This window comes from Impatiens glandulifera, chromosome 6 (genome assembly GCF_907164915.1).
Source record: "Impatiens glandulifera chromosome 6, dImpGla2.1, whole genome shotgun sequence".
NCBI lineage: Eukaryota > Viridiplantae > Streptophyta > Magnoliopsida > Ericales > Balsaminaceae > Impatiens > Impatiens glandulifera.
Window position 1 is genome coordinate 17,554,450 of NC_061867.1, and position 22,511 is coordinate 17,576,960.

At 32.3% G+C, this 22,511-nt stretch overlaps 2 protein-coding genes across 2 annotated transcripts; one reads left to right on the plus strand and one right to left on the minus strand.

The window, feature by feature from the left end:
• Window positions 1-1,017: 1,017 nt before the first annotated feature.
• Window positions 1,018-2,893, minus strand: LOC124943284 (pentatricopeptide repeat-containing protein At1g33350-like). The gene is made up of 3 exons (XM_047483822.1): window positions 1,665-2,893; window positions 1,383-1,469; window positions 1,018-1,295 (listed from the first exon to the last, which is right to left on the minus strand). The coding sequence occupies exons 1-3, from the start codon at window positions 2,311-2,313 to the stop codon at window positions 1,018-1,020; spliced, it is 1,014 nt and encodes a 337-aa protein (XP_047339778.1). The 5' UTR covers window positions 2,314-2,893.
• A 12,605-nt stretch (window positions 2,894-15,498) lies between these two features.
• LOC124942885 lies at window positions 15,499-16,607 on the plus strand. The gene has a single exon (XM_047483457.1). It carries the CDS (start codon window positions 15,695-15,697, stop codon window positions 16,427-16,429), a length of 735 nt encoding a protein of 244 aa, XP_047339413.1. The 5' UTR covers window positions 15,499-15,694; the 3' UTR covers window positions 16,430-16,607.
• The last annotated feature ends 5,904 nt before the right edge of the window (window positions 16,608-22,511 follow it).

A 22,511-nucleotide genomic window follows, 5' to 3' on the forward strand; every position in this document is an offset into this window, starting at 1 on the left:
TAAATTTTATCTTTTTTTGGCACCCATGCAAAATGTTTTTTGCGCCCCACCTTTTTTTTCCCACGCAAAATGATTTTTGTTCCCCACGCAAAACGCTTTTTGCGCCCAACGCAGTTTGCCCACCCCTACGCAAAATACAGTTTGCCCACCTCTGCACAAAACTTGTTATTCGCATGAACTATGGTCTTTTTATTTGTTTGTATATTTAATGTTACTCTTTCTTGATTTTGGGTTCTCATTCACATTAGTGTAATCTTTAGAGGTAATTGGCTTACAAACTCGAACTTTAATAAGATTTGAATATTCACAGTTTTTACCCAAAAATTTGTGAATATTTATCTACTTGATTTGGGTGATTCCTCATTATTACCAATAGTTTTATCTTGTAATAAATGTTAACGTGTACACATATATCTAGAAATTGGACATCACATGTTCTTCTTTGTTATTTAGAAAGGGTAAAATGATGAATGATCAATAGTAGTTTATGAAAATCGTAGTTTATGGAAACTCACGAAGATATTAAAAAGATAATATTTGCAGTCAATTAAGGAAATGGTGGGAAGATTAAGCTTAATAAATTTATATAATTATGTTAAACATAGACAATTAAGAAAAATATGTTATTTTGCGCGGGTGGGCAAACTGCATTTTGCGCAGGTGGAGAAATCCTAAATTATTCACATTTAGAATTGATAAGAACCATGTAGGAGACCTTGAACTTCAATACTAGACATTGTTGTAACAATCAATGTGATCAATGTCAAGAACTATATAAACATAATATAACCTCATAATCCACATTTATCCATCACCCATATACTAAAAAGTTAAAATCAAGCTTCTCCTTTAATGCATTTCATTCTCTATGCATATACGATATCATAACCTTGTTACTCAAAAGGCCCTCCAACTTCTCTTCTATTTCATGCCTTAAATTTGAGAGAACATCCATTTCTTATTCAACAGAAATACACTCTTTCATTAAGTTAATCTTATCTGCCTCTCTTTCAGCTCTTAACCTCTCCAATTAAGTCTTGCTTCCTCTGCCATTTTGTCCATGGCATCGATCTTCTGTCTTTCTAACAATAGCTCTTTTTCAAAAGTAGCATTTATATCTCTCTCAACCTCAGCTACTAATGCATTATGTACAGTCACAGCATTCTCTGCTAAAGCTTCTACTTCTATACGTGCAAGCTCTTCGTTGACTATTTCAGAAGCCTCGCTAGTTGCAAGAGAAATTGCGGTTTGTGCCTTAGTTACAGGCTTATCTGGATGGAACAGCCTGGTGTAGCCTATTTTTTAAGAATATGCTCAAGAAACTAAAGTTAAATAGAAGTTCATTAAATTAAGGTTGAAAATTAAGGTATAGAGAAACTTACCAAATTCAAGAGCTATGATTCTTTGTTCTCCCGCTACCACATCAGCAGCAATAGCAGGCCAGGCATCTGGGTTGATCTTACTAATGTCTATGAAACTAGAGAGCTACTGTAGGATATGTTCATAAAAGCAAAAGGAAGTCAGGTACACAGCTTATTATACAATAAAAGGATGTCTTCTATTTTAGTACATATATTTTCAGTGTCACTAGATTTATTTTATTGACTATCCTGGAATAGAAAAAATAATAAAAAGAAAAAAAAAGCGGAATTTCAATATCCAACAAATCTCAACAAGTTTCTTTGCCGCAAACTCACCCAAATCACGTCTCCCATGAATCTTACAAGCATTAAGAAAATATCCCCAAACAATCTCATCAGCCTGCATACTCATCTTCCTCATAACATCCAAAGCTTCTTCGAATCTTCCTGCTCGACCAAGAAGGTCAACAAGACAACTACAGTGTTCTATCTCTAGTTCAATCCCATAATCTTTAATCATCGTATTGAAATACAATTTCCCTTGTTCAAGTAATCCTCCATGTGTACAAGCATTCAACAAACCAACAAATGTTATTCCATTTACATCATCTCTATTTTGCAATAATTCTTGGAATACACTAATTGCAGCTTGGCTTTGACCATGTAAGGTATAACAATTGATCATGGAATTCCAAGATGTTAAATTCTTGTTTGGAGTGTTATTAAAAACCCGTCTTGCTTTAACTAAACTAGCACATTTCCCATACATATCCACGAGCGCGTTTGAAATGAACGAACCTGGTTCAATTCCATATCTAAAGATGTAAGAATGAATGCATTTGCCAAGATGGAGCATACATGTATGACCACATGTTGAAAGAGCGCAAACTAATGTAACTTGATTCGATTTCGTAACGCATGCCATTCGTTTAAGAAGCGTAATTGCCTCCATAAAGAGACCATTCTACGTGAAACCCACAATAATAGAGTTCCACGACGGAACATCTCTTTCAGGCATTTCATCAGACAGTAAAAGTGCATTTTCCATTTCACCTAATCTTGCATAAGAGAAAATCATAGCAGTCCAAGACACAACATTTCTTTCAGACATTTTATCAAACAGCCTACGTGTAGTCTTTATCAGAACAAAACCTGGAATAAGAGTCCAATAGAGCCGTCTGCACAACTAGGTGTTGCTCGAATCATGTTTTCAATATATGCGTATGAACTAAATCAGTCCCACAAAACCCTAATATTTCAGGGTTTGATTTCAATATTTGAAGACCAGTTAGGGAAAATTACCTATATTGGTTGGTTCCGCTTCTACAAGTTCAAGCAAATATTCCTGGGAAAAATGAAAGACAAGAAAGCTTACGAACGCAATCGCAAATTGCATGGTGCGTAGGACACAATCGCAAATTGTGTGGTGCGTGCGTGGGACGCAAACACAAATTGTGTAGTGCACAATTTGCGTGGTCGGCTGGGTCTATAGTTGCAGGTGAGTCTCATTGTCGTCCTCCTCCATTGCTTGGGGAGTCGGGAGCTCGCGCGGGGGAATCGTCCTCCGGCGTTGCTTGGGGAGTCGGGGGAGGCGTCCTTCGTTGGGGGGCGCAACATTGGGAGAGCGCAACATTGGGGGAGTGCAACGTTGGGGGAGCGCAACGTTGGGAGAGCGCAACGGTCACCGGATGTTAAGTGAAAAAGAAGAGGAGAGAAAATGAGAGGGAAAAGAGAAGAGAAACAAGAATAAAAAAAATTATGAAGAGAAAAATGATTAGAATTTTACAAAAAAGTTATTTTTGCAAATTCATTTTGTTGGGTTAGTTAGTTTTGAGATGACCCCTCTTTTGAGGGTAATTTGATCAAATTCCCTCTCAACAAACCACATCCCAATCACACTTGGTTAAAGGTATGTACTTATTTTGTTAGGTTGCAAGTTCGAATTATACATATAACATTTTAAATTTAACTTTTAACCGTTTCAAGTTTATAGAAGGGTCAACCCATGATCAAACCCAAGTATCAATTTACTCTCACATATATATCCAAATTAATCACAACTCTCAATTCGGTAAACTAAACAAATTCAAATTAAGAATTATTATTATATATATATATATATATTAGTTAGTTAAAAATTTAACTTATATTGTTAAGAATATCCCATGTTTATCAAATTTGGTATTGAATTTAAAATGTAAAATCTTATTAACTTAGTTGGTTAAATGGCGAGCTTGAGCCTTTAAAGCTTTCCCTCCTTTAGTCAATAGGGCGAGCTTCAGACCTTCACGATGCAACAAAAGATGGGTCATTTTTCCTTCTCGCGTTTTACTTATTTTGTTATGTTGCAAGTTTGAAACATACCTATATCATTTTTAATCCGTTTAAGTTTATAGACGGACAACCCACGATCCGACTCAAGTATCCATTTGCTCTCATATATACATATATTCAAATTAACCACAACTCTGTTAGGATTTGTATCTTCCAAATCCGACCTGCTTGAAAATAATCTATAAAAACACAAAAAAGAAGAACACAAGAACACACAGATTTATAGTGGTTCACTCAAATTGAGCTACATCCACTTCAGCCACCACCAGATTTACTATGAAGAAGAAAAAAGAATACAGAGTTTTTGCCTCACACTTTATCTCTCTAAATTTTGTTTACACAATGTAAACCCTTAATAATCACATATTTATAGGGTAAACATTCAGGTAATAAACCTAAATAACTTTGTTCAGGCCCAAGCCCAAAACCAAAAAAGAAAACCCAATAAACTCTAATTAACAATGTAGAGTTTATTATAAGTGTAGGCTCCATAACTCAACAATCTCCCACTTGGAGACTAACTTCATCATATCTCGATCGGTAGTGGCTTTCCATTTGGTGTCTTAACGAAGAAGACAAACTGAAGTTGCACACAACTTCAGTTTCTCATTTGTCACAGCTTTCGTCAACATATCAGCTGGATTCTCACTCCCGAGAATCTTCTCAAGAGCTAATACTCCATCTTTTAAAGCTGACTGGATGAAATGATAACAAACCTGTATATGCTTCGTCCTACCATGATAAACAAGATTCTTTTCCAAATGAATGACACTCTGACTATCGCATCGCAACATACTTCCCTCGTAGTCTTGACCCAATTCTCGCAAAAAGGGTTGTAACCACATCATTTCCTTAGCAGCTTCTGTCACAGCAACATATTCTGCCTCACAACTAGAAAGAGCAATAATCTTCTGTAATTTTGAAACCCAACTGATTGCAGTACCTCCCAGAGTATAAATGTACCATGTTGTGCTCTTCCTACTATCAACATCACCACCATTGTCAGCATCAACATATCCTTCCAAACCCATATTAGACTTTCGAAAACACAAAGCGAGACTCGTACTTCCTCTTAAGTATCGTAGTATCCACTTTACTGCTTCCCAATGTTGTATACCCGGGTTGCTCATGAATTTGCTAACTCTCACTGCATGTGTTATGTCTGGTCTTATGCAAACCATCGCATACATAATACAACCAATGGCAGAGGCATACGGAACAGTGGCCATGTAATTTTTCTCCTCCTCTGTTGAAGGCGACTGATCTTTAGATAGTCTGAAGTGACTAGATAAGGGAGTAGTAACTGGTTTTGCATCATACAAGTTGAACCTGCTAAGAACTTTCTTAACATATTCTTCTTGTGAAAGCTTGAGAACTTCTTCATCCCTGAAAATTCTCATCCCATGGATTTGTTTAACAGCACTCAAATCCTTCATTGCAAACTTTTCAGACAACTCTTTCTTGAGCTTGTTAATCTCATACAAGCTTGCTCCAACAATTAACATGTCGTCAACGTAGAGGAGCAGAATAATGTACGATTTATCAAATATCTTGATATAACAACAATGATCAGCTTCACACCTTAGAAAATTGTTACTTTTCATGAAGCTATCAAACTTCATGTACCATTGCCTTAGAGCCTGTTTCAAACCATACAGACTCTTCTGAAGCTTACACAGAAGCTCATCTTTTTCTTTGATTTCAAATCCTTCTGGTTGTCGCATATAAATCTCTTTATCTAAATCACCATGAAGAACATCAGTTTTGACATCCATTTGTTGAAGATGAAGGTCTTCTTTCACAACCAAACTCAAAATAGTTCTGATTGTCATCAATTTAACTACTGGAGAGAAGAATTCATTGTAGTCAATACCTTCTTTCTGTTGAAATCTTTTCACAACCAACCTTGCCTTGTACCTCATGGTTTTATCATGTTCTTCTTTAATCCTGAAGATCCATTTGTTGTGAAGTGCTTTTTTTCCCTTTGGTAGCTCAGTGAGCTCCCAAGTGTGATTCAATATCAAAGAATCCATCTCATCTTTCATAGCAGACTCCCACTTAATCGATTCATCAGATTTTATTGCTTCCTCAAAGCATTCAGGTTCACCTCTATCTGTCAACAAGATATAGTTTAGAGATGGAGACCAGCTCTCAACTGGTTTTCGATTCCTTGACGATCTTCTCAACTGTATAACCGGCGTTTGCTGATTTACCTCTGGGGCCACATTCTCAACAATTTCATCTTCGACAACACATTGTTCTTCTTCGACAGTCGGTATATATTCAGCTGAAAAATCTCTCAAATCGACTATACCAGTCTCTTCCAACTTGGAATCACCATCTGATGTCTTCCCAACACAATCTTTGTAGAGAACCTGTTCATTGAAGATAACATTTCTTCTATGAATGATCTTCCGATTTTGATTATCCCAGAAACGATAACCAAACTCGATATCACCATAACCAATGAAAAAACATTTATTAGACTTTGGATCAAGTTTGCTCCTATCAAATTCATTAATATGAATATATGATAAACAACCAAACAATTTCAAATAAGAAAGGTTTACCTTTTTATTGCTCCAAGCTTCTTCAAGAATTCTGAATTCAAGAAGAATAGAGGGTCCCTTGTTTATCAAATAGGCAACAATATTAATAGCTTCTGCCCAGAAGGTTTTAGGCAGCCCTGCATGCAATCTCATGCTTCTAGCACGCTCGTTCAATGTTCGATTCATTCATTCAGCTACTCCATTCTCTTGAGGCGTTCGGGGAACAGTCTTCACCATACTGAACCCATTCACAGCACAATACTCTTTGAACTCTGAATTGATATATTCACCTCCGTTGTCGGATCTCAAACACTTAACTTTCTGATTTGTTTCATTTTCAACCAAAGCCTTCCATTTCTTGAAAATAGCAAATACTTCAGACTTGTGCTTCATAAAATATACCCATACCTTTTTTGTCGAATCATCTATAAATGTCACGTAGTATTGTGATCCGCCAATAGAAGAAACAGGTGCAGGTCCCCACACATCAGTGGGTACCAACTCTAGCCTTTCTTTCTTGAGCTCCTTCCCAATTTTTAAGAAACTCACCCGTTTCTGTTTTCCAAGAATGCAGGTTTCACATAACTGATGTTCAACAGACTTCAGTTCTGGAATCTTCCCATTCTTCAAAAGAATTTTCATCCCTTTTTCGCTCATATGGCCCAACCTGCAATGCCACAGCTCACTGTTTTTCGACTCATCAACTACAGCAGCAACTTATTCTCTGTAAGTTGAAGTCGTGTATAACGTTCCAGTTTTATGACCCCGAGCAACAACTACTACTCCTTTAGTCACCTTCCACGCACCATTTTCACAACTGAAATTGTGACCTTCTTCATCAAATTGTGTAACAGAGATCAAATTGCGCATTAAACCTAGAATGTGTCTCACCTTATTAATCTTCCAAACAGAACCATTTGCCATCTTCAATTTGATGTCCCCCATGCCAACAATATCTAGTGGCTCACCATCTACGAGATAAACTTTCTCATAGTTTCCAGCCACATAATTCTCCATTAATTCTTTGTGGGCAGTGGTGTGGAAAGACGCTCCTGAGTCCAAAACCCATGAATCTATCGGACTATCAACAGACAGAAGTAACGCATCAGTGACAGATTCTGTAACAATGTTGGCTGCATCATTTTTATCATTACCATTTTTCTTCGGTGCTTTGCAGTTCCTCTTTAAATGACCCTGTTTACCATAATTTCAGCACTCAAATGTCCGCCCAGACTTTGACTGACTCCTCCTGCTCCTTGACATAGATCTACTCTTACCTCGGTTGAAATTTTTATCATTACCTCTTCCCCTGTTTTCCACATTCAGAACAGAACCTTTGAATGTTTCACCAAAATCAATTTTACGAACCTCTTCAACAAAAATACGATCTCTAACTTCAAAAATTTCAGTTTAGCATTTCCAACTGAATTACTAATTGCTGCCCTCATAGGTTCCCAACTATTTGGTAGAGATGCTAACAAAATCAGGGCACTAACTTCATCCCAAAAATCAATCTCAACAGATAGCAATTGATTCACAATTGTATTTAATTCATTCAAATGAGTAGTGACAGAAGTACCATCAACCATTCTTAAGTAAATGAGTCATTTCATTAAGTGTACCTTATTGTTAGCAGATAGTTTCTCATACATATCAGAAAAAGCTTTCATCAGGCCCATGGTGGTCTTCTCCTTTGCTACATTGTGAGAAACTGTCTTGGCTAGCGTCAATCGGACAACTCCCAAAACATGTCTATCAATGAGTTTCCATTCAGCTTCATCCATCTTCTCTGGTTTCTCACTCAAAGGAACATGAAGCTTCTTTCCATAGAAATAATCTTCAATCTGCATTCTCCATAAAGCATAATCTGTCCCATCAAATCTTCCAATCCCATGTCCTATACTGTTCTCACTTGCCATCATTTCCAATGCTCAGATCTAGCCTAGCTGCTCTAATACCAGTTGTTAGGATTTGTATCTCCCAAATCCGATCTGCTTGAAAACAATCTGTAAAAACACAAGAAAGAAGAACACAAGAATACACAGATTTATAGTGGTTCACTCAAATTGAGCTACATCCACTTCAGCCAACACCAGATTTACTATGAAGAAGAAGAAGGAATACAGAGTTTTTGCCTCACACTTTATCTCTCTAGAATTCTGTCTACACAATGTAAACCTTTAATAATCACATATTTATAGGGTAAACATTCAGTAATAAACCTAAATAAATTTGGTCAAGCCCAAGCCCAAAACTAAAAAAAGAAAACTCAATAAACTCTAATTAACAATGTAGAGTTTATTATAAGTAGGCTCCATAACTAGACCTGGCCACGAATAGAATTTTATTCGAGATTCGATTCGATTCGATTCGTTAAAAATTCGATTCAATTCGTCAAGAATTCGATTCGTCAAGAATTCGAATTCGAATTCGTTAGAGTAAGAATTGAATACGGTTTTCAATATTTAAAATTCGAATTCGAATTCGAATTCGATTCGGATTCGAATTCTAATTCGACACAAATTATTATTAAATTTAATATTATAATAATAATAGATTTTACGGTGTGACTTGTGAGTGTGAATGTAACTTGAGACTTGAGAGTGTTAATTACATATGTCAGATTTGGAACAAAAAATAATAAAGAACCGTGACTATGACTGCTGTGAATGTGACTGTGAATGTGACTTGAGACTTGAGACTTTAAAAAATATTAAACATTAACTCTATTTATTTATTAAATAATTGAACTTGGTTGAAACATTAAAATAATATTCTTAAATAAATTAGAAGTTTTAGAATTTTTTAATTAAGTATTAAAATTATAAAATTAATTCGAATTCGATTATAATTTGATTCGATTATAATTCGATAATAATTCGATTCGAATTCGATTCGAATTCGAAAATTTCATAATTCGTATTCGATTCGACTTATAAAGAATTGAATATGGTTTAATGTTTTGATAATTCGAATTCGAATAAATTCGATTCGAATTCGTTCGAATTCGAACCGTGGTCAGGTCTATCCATAACTCAAAAAACTCTCGACCCGATAAACCAAACAAATTTAAATTAAACATTATTATTATTATATATTATATGAATTCGTTTATTTGAATAAAAATAATTATTATTTATATCAATTACAAAATTAGTTACATAACTTCTATTTGAATTTATAAATATAAATATTTTTTAATTTAATACAATTTAATAAAATTAGAACAATCTATGAACTCATACAATTTTAAACTTATAAAATAATTTAAAATTATAAACTTATAAAATAATTTAAAATTATAAAAATTTAAATAATTTATACGTTAAATACTAAAATCTTAAAATTTTAATTGTTTTGTTTGGTTAAAAACCGTTCATAATATGCCCAAATGTTTCACTTACTTTCAATTTTTTTATAAAATAAAAAAATATTCAATAAATTTAATCCATTACACACATTGGGTTGTTTTAAAAAAAACAATATTTTATCATAATTATTATTAAAGTTATATTTAAAATTGTTGAAATAAAAATAATTTTATTTATATTTAATATAAAAAAAAAAAACATAACTAAAATAGAAATGATTGGGAAAAAAATGTGGGTGAGAAAATAAAACGTAATCTAATTGACTGAAAAAGTAAAATAATTTCTATTTTTTCTCACACTTTTTATTTTTTTCTACCAATGAGGTGATGTCACGTTATTTCTCTCTATCGTTCATCTAATTAAAATAATAAAATTGTTTTAAATAAAAGATGACCAAATTTAATTTTGACGAACTTTTTATTATTTCATTAAAAAATTAATTCTTCTCAATTTTTTAATTTATTTTTATGTAAGTTAAGAAGTTAACATGATTCTTTATTAACAATTTAAAGTATTTTTAATGAAAATTAAACATTTTTTAACTTTTTAGATAAAATTACTCACTTAAATTATCTAATGAGTTTAACAATAAAAAAAAGTTCATAATTAATACAATATCATGAGAAATATTGTTCTACAAAATATATACTTAATTTAAATAAAACTCAATTGGCATTATCAGTAAAACTAGCATGTATCTCGTACATTTGCACGAGTAATAATATAAAAAATTGTGAAAAAAATATTACGGTAAAAATATTTATGAGCGGGTCAATCCACAATTCGACCCAAGTATTCATTCTCTCACATATATCCAAATTAACCACAGCTCTCGACCTGGCAATCCAGACACTTTATAAATTAAACATCATTATATAGAGAGAGATTAGTTAGTTAAAAAATTGAACTTATATGGTTAAAATGTCTTGCGTTCATCAAATTTGGTGTTAAATTTGAAATATAAAGTGTTATTAACCTAGTTGGTTAAAATGTTGTACTTGTTTTATTAGGTTGCAAGTTCGAACCATGCTTATTGCGTTTTTTTATTTTATTTTTAACCGTTTTAAGTTTATGGGCGGGTCAACCCACAATCCGACCCAAGTATTAATTTACTATCACATATATATCCAAATTAATCACAACTCTCGACCCGGTAATCCGAACACTTTAAAAATGAAGCATCATTATATATATATATATATATATATATATTAGTTAGTTAAAAAGTTGAACTTATATTGTTAAAATGTCTCGCGTTCATCAAATTTGGTATTGAATTTTAAATATAAAGTGTTAATAGCCTAGTTGGTTAAAGAGTTGTACTTGTTTTTGTTAGGTTGCAAGTTTGAACCATACCTATAACATTTTTTATTTTATTTTTAACCGTTTTAAGTTTATGGGCGGGTAATCCACAATCCGACCTAAGTATCCATTTACTCTCACATATATATTCAAATTAACCACAGCTCTCTCGACACAACAATCCAGAAGCTTTAAAAATTAAGCATCATTATATATGTATAGATTACTCTCTCTTTTTTATTTATTTTTTAAAAAAGAGACACTTAGCTTTAAATTGATCTAATTCAATAAAAAAATATATAATATTAAATCATAAACAAATACACAATCCTCGGTCCAACCATATTAATACTAATATATAAATGCAATGGGAATATGTGATGATACCACGTGGAGGGCACGTGGAAGAAATCCATAACAAGCTTTCCGCATTAAGCAAAGATCCATAAATTATGAATGTTTAAAAAATTCAAACAAATAAAATAGTTAAACAATTATGGCTTTTGGATTTTCTATATACTACGTGTTCATTTCCTATTGTTTGTTTCAGTCCCCAATTATAGAGAAAACAGACCAGTTTTCTTAACCTTAATAAACAATAATATTAATTATTGATCTTTTAAGGATAACGATAGAGACATAATTAGAAGAACATGCCCCTTTGGGACATAGCACAGGCTTTTGCAAAATAGATCAAATTTAAATGTAATTTTATACATGGCTCACTTTTCTATTATCAGATATGACTCAAACTTTGAATTTATCACTTTTATTTTGACACAATTTAAAATTCAAACATTAAATAGTACATATAAATTTAAAGAAAATGATCAAATTCGAAATTCAAATAACAATTGGGTCTTTTATATATACACAAAAGTAGATTTTATTTTTAAAATTCTTCTCAATAAATATTATTTCATTCATTTTTATTAATTATATCACTTAATTTATTAATTAAAATCTAAAATATAATTTATTTTAGAAAAAATATCATTAAATAAAATTGATATGTGTCCATATATAAAATAGAAAATAAGTTAACATGAAACAAGAAAATGTAAAAAAAAAAAAACAATTAAAGAAAAACTTAATTTAAAAGTGTTTAACAAAAAGAACTTAAATATTCATGAATAATTAAATAAAAAATATACAAAATTAAAATATTTGTGTGGGTTATATCATCATCAAAAAGAATCTTTTTTCTTTACCTTTACTAAATTTTTATCATCTTTTAATAATAAAGTTATATAAATTAAATAAATAATAGTGTAAGTTATAACACACTATAATATAAAATAAAAAACTCATTATAAGATTTTTGTAATGATTAAAAAAAATTATTATTCAAAAATTATAATTAATTTTATAAGAGTTAATCAATGTTTAATTATTATCTAATATATGGTATGATCTAAGCCTAGATGCTATAGATGTATCATAAAAAAGTATTTGATAATTACATGACTTTATTAGTTCACATAATAATAACAACTAAATAAATAGATGGAGATCCGTATTCTCAGGGATAGTCACTCATAATGAAAGTCCCAAAATAAAAATAAAAATAAAAATAAAAATAAAAATAAAAATAAAAATAAAAATAAAAATAACAACAAAATTCTGATATATTAATAAAATTAAAAAAAAAACTTTGTAGTATAGAAACGGATAAACATATAAACAAAATAAAATTTAAAAAATTATAATAATATATATTAAATATTTAAAATTCTTAAGAAATAATGAATGATATATTAAAATATAAAAATATAAAACTCCCATCTCACATTTTATTCACTTTAGTAAAACAACCCATTTTCTCACATATTTCATCACATATTTTTTTTAAATAAACTTCTCATCTCTTGACCTACACTTTCATTTTGGTCTATCAAATATCTGATTCATTTTATTTTAATATTTAGCCCGTGACCTCACACTATGGTAAATCAAATAATTGATTTATATTTCTTAACCACTTTCAATTATTATCTATCTATTATCTCTCGACAAACCACATTCCAATCACACTTGGTTAAAGGGTTGTACGTGTTTTGTTAGGTTATAATTTTGAAACATATATAACCGTTTTAAGTTTATGGGCATGTCAACCCACAACCTAACCCAAATATTCAATTACTCTCACATATATATCCAATTAACCACAACTCTCGAACAAACAATTTAAAAACTTTGAAAATGAAGCATCCTTTTATTTATATATATATATATATATATATATTATATATATTATAGTTAGTTTAGTTAGTTAAAAAAATTGAACTTATATAGTTAAGAATGTCCCACATTTATCAAATTTGGTGTTCAATTTGAAATATAAAATCTTATTAGCTTAGTTGGTTAAAGAATTATACTTGTTTTTGTTAGATTCCAAATTCGAAACATACCTATAATATTTTAAATTTTAACCGTTTTAAGTTTATGGGCGGATCAACTCATAATTCGACTCAAATATATATATATATATTATTTATATAATAAATATTGAATTAAATGACTAATCTATCCTCAAAAGCTACTAATAATAACGTGTAGAATTCATAATTTGAAAGAAAAAAACACCTATTTTAATTCTTTTATATATATATATATATATATATATATATATATATATATATATATATATATATATATATATATATATATATATATATTAGTTAGTTTAGTTAGTTAAAAAGTTGAACTTATATGGTTAAGAATGTCCCATATTTATCAAATTTGATGTTCAATTTGAAATATAAAATCTTATTAGCTTAGTTGGTTAAAGAGTTATACTTGTTTTTGTTAGATTCCAAGTTCGAAACATACATATAATATTTTAATTTTAACCGTTTTAAGTTTATGGGCGGATCAACTCATAATTCGACTCAAATATATATATATATATATAATAAATATTGAATTAAATGACTAATCTATCCTCAAAAGCTACTAATAATAACGTGTAGAATTCATAATTTGAAAGTAAAAAACACCCATTTTAATTCTTATATATATATATATATATATATATATATATATATATATATATATTAGTTAGTTTAGTTAAAAAGTTGAACTTATATGGTTAAGAATGTCCCATATTTATCAAATTTGGTGTTTAATTTGAAATATAAAATCTTATTAGCTTAGTTGGTGAAAGAGTTATACTTATTTTTTTGTTAGATTCCAAGTTCGAAATATACCTATAATATTTTAACCGTTTTAAGTTTATGGACGGGTCAACCCATAATTCGACCCAAATATATATATATATATATATATATATATATATATATATATATATATATATATATATATTATTTATATAATAAATATTGAATTAAATGACTAATCTATCCTCAAAAGCTACTAATAATAACGTGTAGGAATTCATAATTTGAAAGAAAAAAACACCCATTTTAATTCTTAATTAAGACATGCATGCATTAGGAAATCTATATATGGCTTCATTTGAAATTTACTATTTAAAACATATTTTTCATTCAAGAATAGGTCCCCATGATGTCAAGCTTTTTGTAGTTACTGAAAACGAATAAATTTATAAGCAAGTTTAACTTTTGATTATACTACTAATATTATAGTAAAAGATAATTGTGCAGTCTTAAATAATCTTATTGCAGATTTTACAACTATTTCAATCTTTATAAACAAATCTAAAGAGATGAAAATACAATATTGTAGTTTAGTACATGAGATTATTTAGTTTTATTTTCCTTGTTTCATTTCTACTCAATATAATATTGTTTAAGTCTTTTGTTTGTTTTAAACATCTTACATCATTTACTATTTCACATTAGAGATAGAAACATAGAATGTGAACAAGAAAAAAAAATATAAGGATGTCTACATAAAAATTCAACCTTTAGCTGCTAAAAGAGACTCACATCATTTGCACCTTTTAGTTAAACTGCTAGAAGAGGTTCAACTCATTTTCACATTTAACATTCTTAAGAAATCCCAGAATGAGTGTGTTTGACAGAGAAACAATTTGAATCACAATTCATAACTAATTTAGACATAATTCAAACTTTAATAAATATATTATTCATAATTCTATCTCAATAAAATTTAAATCTAATTAATACATTTAACTTGTTGAGAAATGATTGGGAGAGGGAAATCAGTGAGGGAATAAGAGAGGGAATGACGTGGCATAATTTGATTCGCTAAAAAGTCAAATAATTTATCTTTCCTCTATTTTCTCACACTTTTCCATTTTTCCAAAGTGATGTCAAGACATTCCCTCTCTCGTTCCCTCTCCCTATTAGTCCTCTAACTTATTTAACAAACATAAATGAAAATTAACCTTCCAATTTCAATTATAATTAAAGTTCCTCCTTTATCAACATATACATGATCTAAAGCTAAACTTAAACCATTTTGAATCAAAATAATAATTTATACAAGTAAAACTAAAGTTTTATCATTATAATAACATTTTATATAAGAGTAACTATCCACGTGTCTGTGTTTGGTTAAAAAGAGACCAAGAAACACAAACATACGTGGCCCCATTTTGGCACAAGAGAAAGGACACTTCTCATTTCCTCATTAGTCCGATTACAAGGTCCATTCACAATCCTTCACCATTTTCAAACCTTCTTCACATGGGTCCCATCGACCGGACTCTGCCACGTTCTAGGCTCAACCCTTCTTACATACGTGTCCGCCACCCATAGCCACCCTCCTATAAAACCAAACCAAACCAAACCACCCTCTCTCATCTCTCATAAAACCCTTCTTACCATATATGGATTCTAGGGCAGGAGACTGCTGTATTGCACCCTATTCCTCCGTCGACACCATCATGCGAAGATTCCGACCAATCGCTCCCAAACCCTCGACCACTTCCTCCGTATCTAACAACACCCACGTCCCTATTTCCACCACCAATATCAAAACTTGTCGGCGAGGAAAGAGAAAGGTAAAAAAGGTAACACTTCCTTTGTTACCGGAGAGGAACGATTCTCCATCCACAACCGGTTCATCAGATCTGAATAGTAATGAGATCTGGTGGAACTTTGGAGGGTATTATCACGATGACGTAAAACCGGCACCGCTTATGCCGCCGCCGGCGGCGACGGTGACTTCCATGGTGACGGTGGAATGTGTGATGGAGACATGGGGAGACGTGTTGTATGGAGTGGGGAGTACGGATGAGGAGAAGATGATGAGGTTGGAGATGGACGTGTGTCCTGGATTTATATCGGACGGTGGAGATAGAGTGGTGTGGATAAATGGGGCGTACAGAGATATGGTGGGACAGCATGTAGAGGATGAGGAGGTGAAAGTATGGTTGGTTGTGAATGAGAAGGTGGAAATGTTAGAGTATGGGAGGGTGTTTAGTTGTTGGGTGAGGATGCAGTATGCACGTGGGAAAGACAAGTGTTGTTCTCTTACTTTGCCTTGTGATGTCTGGAAGATGGATTGTGGTGGGTATGCTTGGCGGCTTGATGTTAATGCAGCTCTTAGTTTGGGTCGGTAGATGTGACCGCACCAGATCCACGCCGTGCTTCTCAGCCTAACTCTAGAAGTTTCTAACCATCGTTTTATTATTATTGTCTTTTTTTTTACCCTGGTCAATCAGACTTGAGCAGTTGCACTTGTGAGCTGTCTGATAATTGTAAATATTTTGTCTTTTTTTTTTTTCTGCATGTTTTTATTTATTTTATATTAATATTATAAATTTGTGTCATTTAGTTTACACCCTATAAATTGCAAATTGTTAGCTATGAGGAAAATATATAATCACTAGTCCATTCTTATACCACTTATAATGTCTGGATTTTAGAAAACTAGTTTAGAATACTACCGATAATTTTTTCTACATATGGAAGTGAAATTAATTTAAGAAACTTTAGAAGAATTCATATTTATGGTGAGAAATCAAACAAACTTAAACTCATAAATTAGGTTAAGAACAAATATGTAAAACTATTAATAGGGTATGAATTTAGTATAAAAAAAAGTTCATTGATTTTAGGGGGAAATATTTACAATCTATCTTAAAAATACTATACTATTAATTTATTATAAATTAAAAAAATAGTTATATAAAAGTTTAATAAATAATCATTTTTTATTTATATTTTGATTGGGTTTAAACTCACATTTTAATATTGAGGATGGGACATATACTTCAAATTTAAAAAAAAAAACTAAATTATCCCTCAATCTAGTGTTATATATTAAAATAAGATATAACTTTTGTAATGCTTGTTTGGGATCAAATATTATTTAGTCAGTAAAATATAAAAATAATTAAAATTCAAAATATATAATTAAAACTATAAGTATATTTATCTCAATACTTCTTCTTTAAAATGAACATCTTAAGTAAATAAACATATTAGATATTTTGAAATTATGAAAATTCCAAAAACTTCATAAAAATGTGTATTACTTGATTGTTTTTTTTACATGATGAAGTTGAATAAACAAGAAATGTATAGTTTTATAATTACGTGACAATATCATATAAGATATTGATTTATTCATAAAATAACAGTTTTGTTATCGCATTATAATAATATTGGTAATTTTGATTTAAAATTTAGTTATTTAATTATGTAAAAAATTTATTGTAGTTCACAAATGGTAAGTGGTAACATCAATTCTTAGATATTTAGTAAATAATGGTGAAATAATTTATTATTTCTTGATTTTTCAAGATATAATAGATTGAAAAAAAATATATATAAAATATGATTTTATAAATTTTCTAGTTTAAGAGCAAGAATTCTCATCCAAATAAAAGAACACGTATACAATATAATCATTTTCATTTTAGTAAAAAGAGGTGGGATTTTAAGTATTTAACTAAGTATAATAAAACATTCCAATTATATAAGAGAGATTTCTTTTATATAAATTGAGATAGTTGTTAAACAACATAATATAGTTCAAATATAAAAGTTTACCAATTATATCAACTAACATTTAGCCCGTGCATTTTGTCACAGCCCAATCTTCTTGGCCCAGGAAGAGGAGGCTTAAGGAGAATGTCACGGCCCAATCCTCCTGGCCCAAGAAGAGGAGGAGGCTTGAGCCCTCTTAAGCCCAACCCAAGGAAGATTCTAGACTGGAAGGAAGCTGAAAGGAAGGTCCTTGATTAGCGCACCTAATTGAGAGTTAAAAGGAATTTCTTGATTAGTGCATCACTAATTGACATATAAAAGGAATGTCCTTAATAAGGAATGTCCTTGATTGATAATTATAAGGAATCCCTAAATTAGTGCACAATCAATGTAACAACTAGAATTAGTCCTATAAATACCTGTGAAGTATTACATTATAAATCACCAAGTATTCGAGTAATATACTATTCTTTTTCAGAGTTACTCTCTCTCTCTAGAATTCTTGTGTCAATTCTATTAAACGCTGAGTGTTGCGTCGAGTAAGGCTGACTAATTACTCGTTCTTGCGAAGATCGTAATTAGTGCCGCACGGATAGTCAGTGAAAAGACTAAGCCCGTGACAATTGGTATCAGAGCTGAAATGACGAGGAGATCGGAAGAAACTTCAAAGGTCGTGGACGAAGTAGAGAATCTTCCCCACGGGACCGGAGAAGATGGTAGGAACTCTCGCAAAGTTCAGGCGGGAGGAACTAAAGCTACCAAAGAAAGAGAAAGATCAAGAGATGTTATCGTTGACATTATCGCTAGGTTGGAGAAGGTAGAACTCACCGTGGCGTACGGACAAGATAATGACGGGGACCTAGAGGAACGCATTGCCGAGCTTGAGAAGGAGAGAGACGAGCTCCGAGGAGGAATGCAAGGTGCCCTGAATGAAGGCTTGTCCAAGTGTCAAGAGCAAGCTCAGATCGTGGAGCAGACCCTCCTTGATGAAATCAGGACCTTGACTGAGAAACTCGAGGTAATGATTTCTAAGTTACAAACTACCGAGGAGGATGTAGCGTTACTCAAGAAGGCGGTTGCGCAAGAGTGCGGACGCGCGCCTGTAGGAGTCCCCAATCCGATAAGGATAGACATTCCAAGGCCTAAAGCGTATTTAGGCGAGAGGAATGCGAAAGAGATCGACAACTTCCTATGGAGTCTGGATCAGTATTTCAAAGCACTCGGCCTAGTAGAAGAGGCGAGAAAGATAGATACTGCCACGACATACCTGGAAGACACCGCGATGCTATGGTGGAGGCGAAGGAGTAGCGACATTGAAAAAGGTACGTGTTCTATCAATACCTGGGGTGAATTCAAGGAGGAACTCAAGAGACAGTTCTATCCTGAAAACGCTATTCGAGAAGCAAGGGCCAAGTTGCGGCGGCTCTCACAAAGAGGGAGTATCAAGGAGTATGTCAAGGAGTTCATCGCTACTCTCCTTGAGATCCCTAACTACTCAGACGACGAAGCCTTGTTTGCCTTCACTGACGGTCTACAAATGTGGGCGAAGTTGGAATTGGAACGACGTAGTGTCCAAGATCTAAGCTCCGCAATTGCCGTGGCTGAATCTCTTGTCGAGATGAGGAGGCAAGAGAAACCAAAGTCGACCTATGAGAGGAATGACAATGGGGAAAATGGTGTAGACCATCTACATAACAATGAAGACCCAGTTAAGTTTATCAAATCCAATGGTAAAGGAGATCGGGACGAGAAACGTGGAGAGAAACCCCGGATAAAGTGTTTCTTTTGTGAAGGGCCGCACAAAGCGAGAGAGTGCCCAATGAAGAACAAACTATCAGCATTGATGGAGGAGCAAGAACGCCTTCACGATGAAGCTCGATTGGGGTCGTTAAACTTACTTAGTGCCGTTACAGCAAAGTTTGATAAGTCCAAGTCCGCGAAGAAAGGACGACTATTTGTGGAAACTAAAGTAAGAAACCACATGGTTAAAGCTTTGTTGGATACAGGAGCCAACAACAATTTTCTAGAGGTAAAGGAGGCGAGAAGACTGGGGATTAAGTACACTAAAGAGAAAGGGTGGCTTAAAGCAGTCAACTCGGCACCAAGTGCGACTTATGGAGTTGCTCGTAATGTAAAGATCAACTTGGGGGAGTGGACCGGCCTTATGGATTTCTCCATTATCGACATGGATGACTACAAAATGGTTCTCGGCATAGAGTTCCTAGACAAGGTAAATGCCATCCTACTCCCTTCTGCCAATATGATGTACATTCTAGAGCAAGATAATACTCGCACAATACCTCTAACAAGAGAGGGCAGGAGAGAAACTAGGCATCTATCTGCCATGCAACTCTCAAAAGGTGCGGAGGACACCTACCCATCATCTTTTGTCATTGTGAAAGAAGATGAGAAGACTGCATCTAAAGAGAAGATACATCCAGAAGTTACAATTGTCCTAGAGAAAGGTCACGATGTAATGTCCGCTGGAGTATCAGAGAAACTCCACCATAAGAGAGAGGTGGAGAATAGAGAAGAGTTATTCAAATGTACTAAACCATCGGCGACGGTTCTTTATCGCATTAAACCTCCCAAATTGGAGGAATTGAAGAGGCAACCAGAGGAGTTTCCATTCAAGAAAGAGAAGTGCGAAATAGCCAAGACCGCCAAAAGAATGAAGAAATGGGAGGAAAAAAAGAGAAGACACTTGGAGTTCGGAGGAAACCGAGAGATAGTAAAACTTCTCCTCCATCAAGAGAGACAATTTTCCAAAATTCATAAGGGGCTTGTGAGGCAATACGAAGACCCTTTCTTAGAGAAGAAACGGGTTAGAAAGCCAGCACGTCGCTCAAAACTTTTATCTCATGTGGAGACATCATCCAGGCCTACAAGGAGGAAGCGACGAGGACGTCGCCAGATTGAGTGGGGGAGAATGTCACAGCCCAATCTTCTTGGCCCAGGAAGAGGAGGCTTAAGGAGAATGTCACGGCCCAATCCTCCTGGCCCAAGAAGAGGAGGAGGCTTGAGCCCTCTTAAGCCCAACCCAAGGAAGATTCTAGACTGGAAGGAAGCTGGAAGGAAGGTCCTTGATTAGCGCACCTAATTGAGAGTTAAAAGGAATTTCTTGATTAGTGCATCACTAATTGACATATAAAAGGAATGTCCTTAATAAGGAATGTCCTTGATTGATAATTATAAGGAATCCCTAAATTAGTGCACAATCAATGTAACAACTAGAATTAGTCCTATAAATACCTGTGAAGTATTACATTGTAAATCACCAAGTATTCGAGTAATATACTATTCTTTTTCAGAGTTACTCTCTCTCTCTAGAATTCTTGTGTCAATTCTATTAAACGCCGAGTGTTGCGTCGAGTAAGGCTGACTAATTACTCGTTCTTGCGAAGATCGTAATTAGTGCCGCACGGATAGTCAGTGAAAAGACTGAGCCCGTGACAATTTGCACGAGTAAATAATATAAAAATCGTGAAAAAAAATTACGAATAACATATTTTTTTTAACCGTTTTAAGTTTATGGGTGGTGGGTCAACCCACAATCCGACCCAAGTATCCATTTACTCAACATCATTATATATTAGTTAGTTAAAAAGTTGAACTTATATTAATATTAAAACGTCCCGCGTTTATCAAATTTGGTGTTGAATTTAAAATATAAAGTCTTTGTAGCCTAGTTGGTTAAAGAGTTATACTTGTTTTGTTAGGTTGCAAGTTCGAAACATACCTCTAGCATTTTTAATTTTATTTTTAACCGTTTTAAATTTAAAAACGGGTAAACCCACAATCCGACCCAAGTATCCAAATTAACCACAGCTCTCGACCCGGCAATCCAGACACTTTAAAAATTAAGCATCATTATATATATATATATATATATATATATATATATATATATATATATATATATATATATATATATATATATATATATAGATTAGTTAAAAAGTTGAACTTATATTAATATTAAAACGTCCTGGGTTTATCAAATTTGGTGGTTAATTTAAAATATAAAGTCTTTGTAGCCTAGTTGGTTAAAGAGTTGTACTTGTTTTGTTAGGTTGCAAGTTCGAAACATACCTCTAATATTTTTAATTTTATTTTTAACCGTTTTAAATTTAAAAACGGGTTAACCCACAATCCGACCCAAGTATCCAAATTAACCGCAGCTCTCGACCCGGCAATCCGGACACTTTAAAAATTAAGCATCATTATATATATATATATATAAGAGACTCATCTTACTTAATGCTTTTAAGAATCGGTTTGTACGTGGGCTTAAGCCCATTAGACTTGTATAATGTAAGTAGATCTATGATTTAATTTATTTTTGTTTATATTATTGTTTCCACTAATATAGTATTATAATCATCTGAAATCCGGACACTTTAAAAATTAAGCATCATTATATATATATATATATATATATATATATATATATATATATATATATATATATATATATATATATATATATATATATATATATATATATATATATATATATATATATATATATATATATATATATATATATATATATATATATATATATATATATATATATATATATATATATATATATAGATAGATAGATATATATATAGATTAGAGATACAAGAGACTCATCTTACTTAATGCTTTTAAGAATCGGTTTGTATGTGGGCTTAAGCCCATTAGACTTGTATAATGTAAATA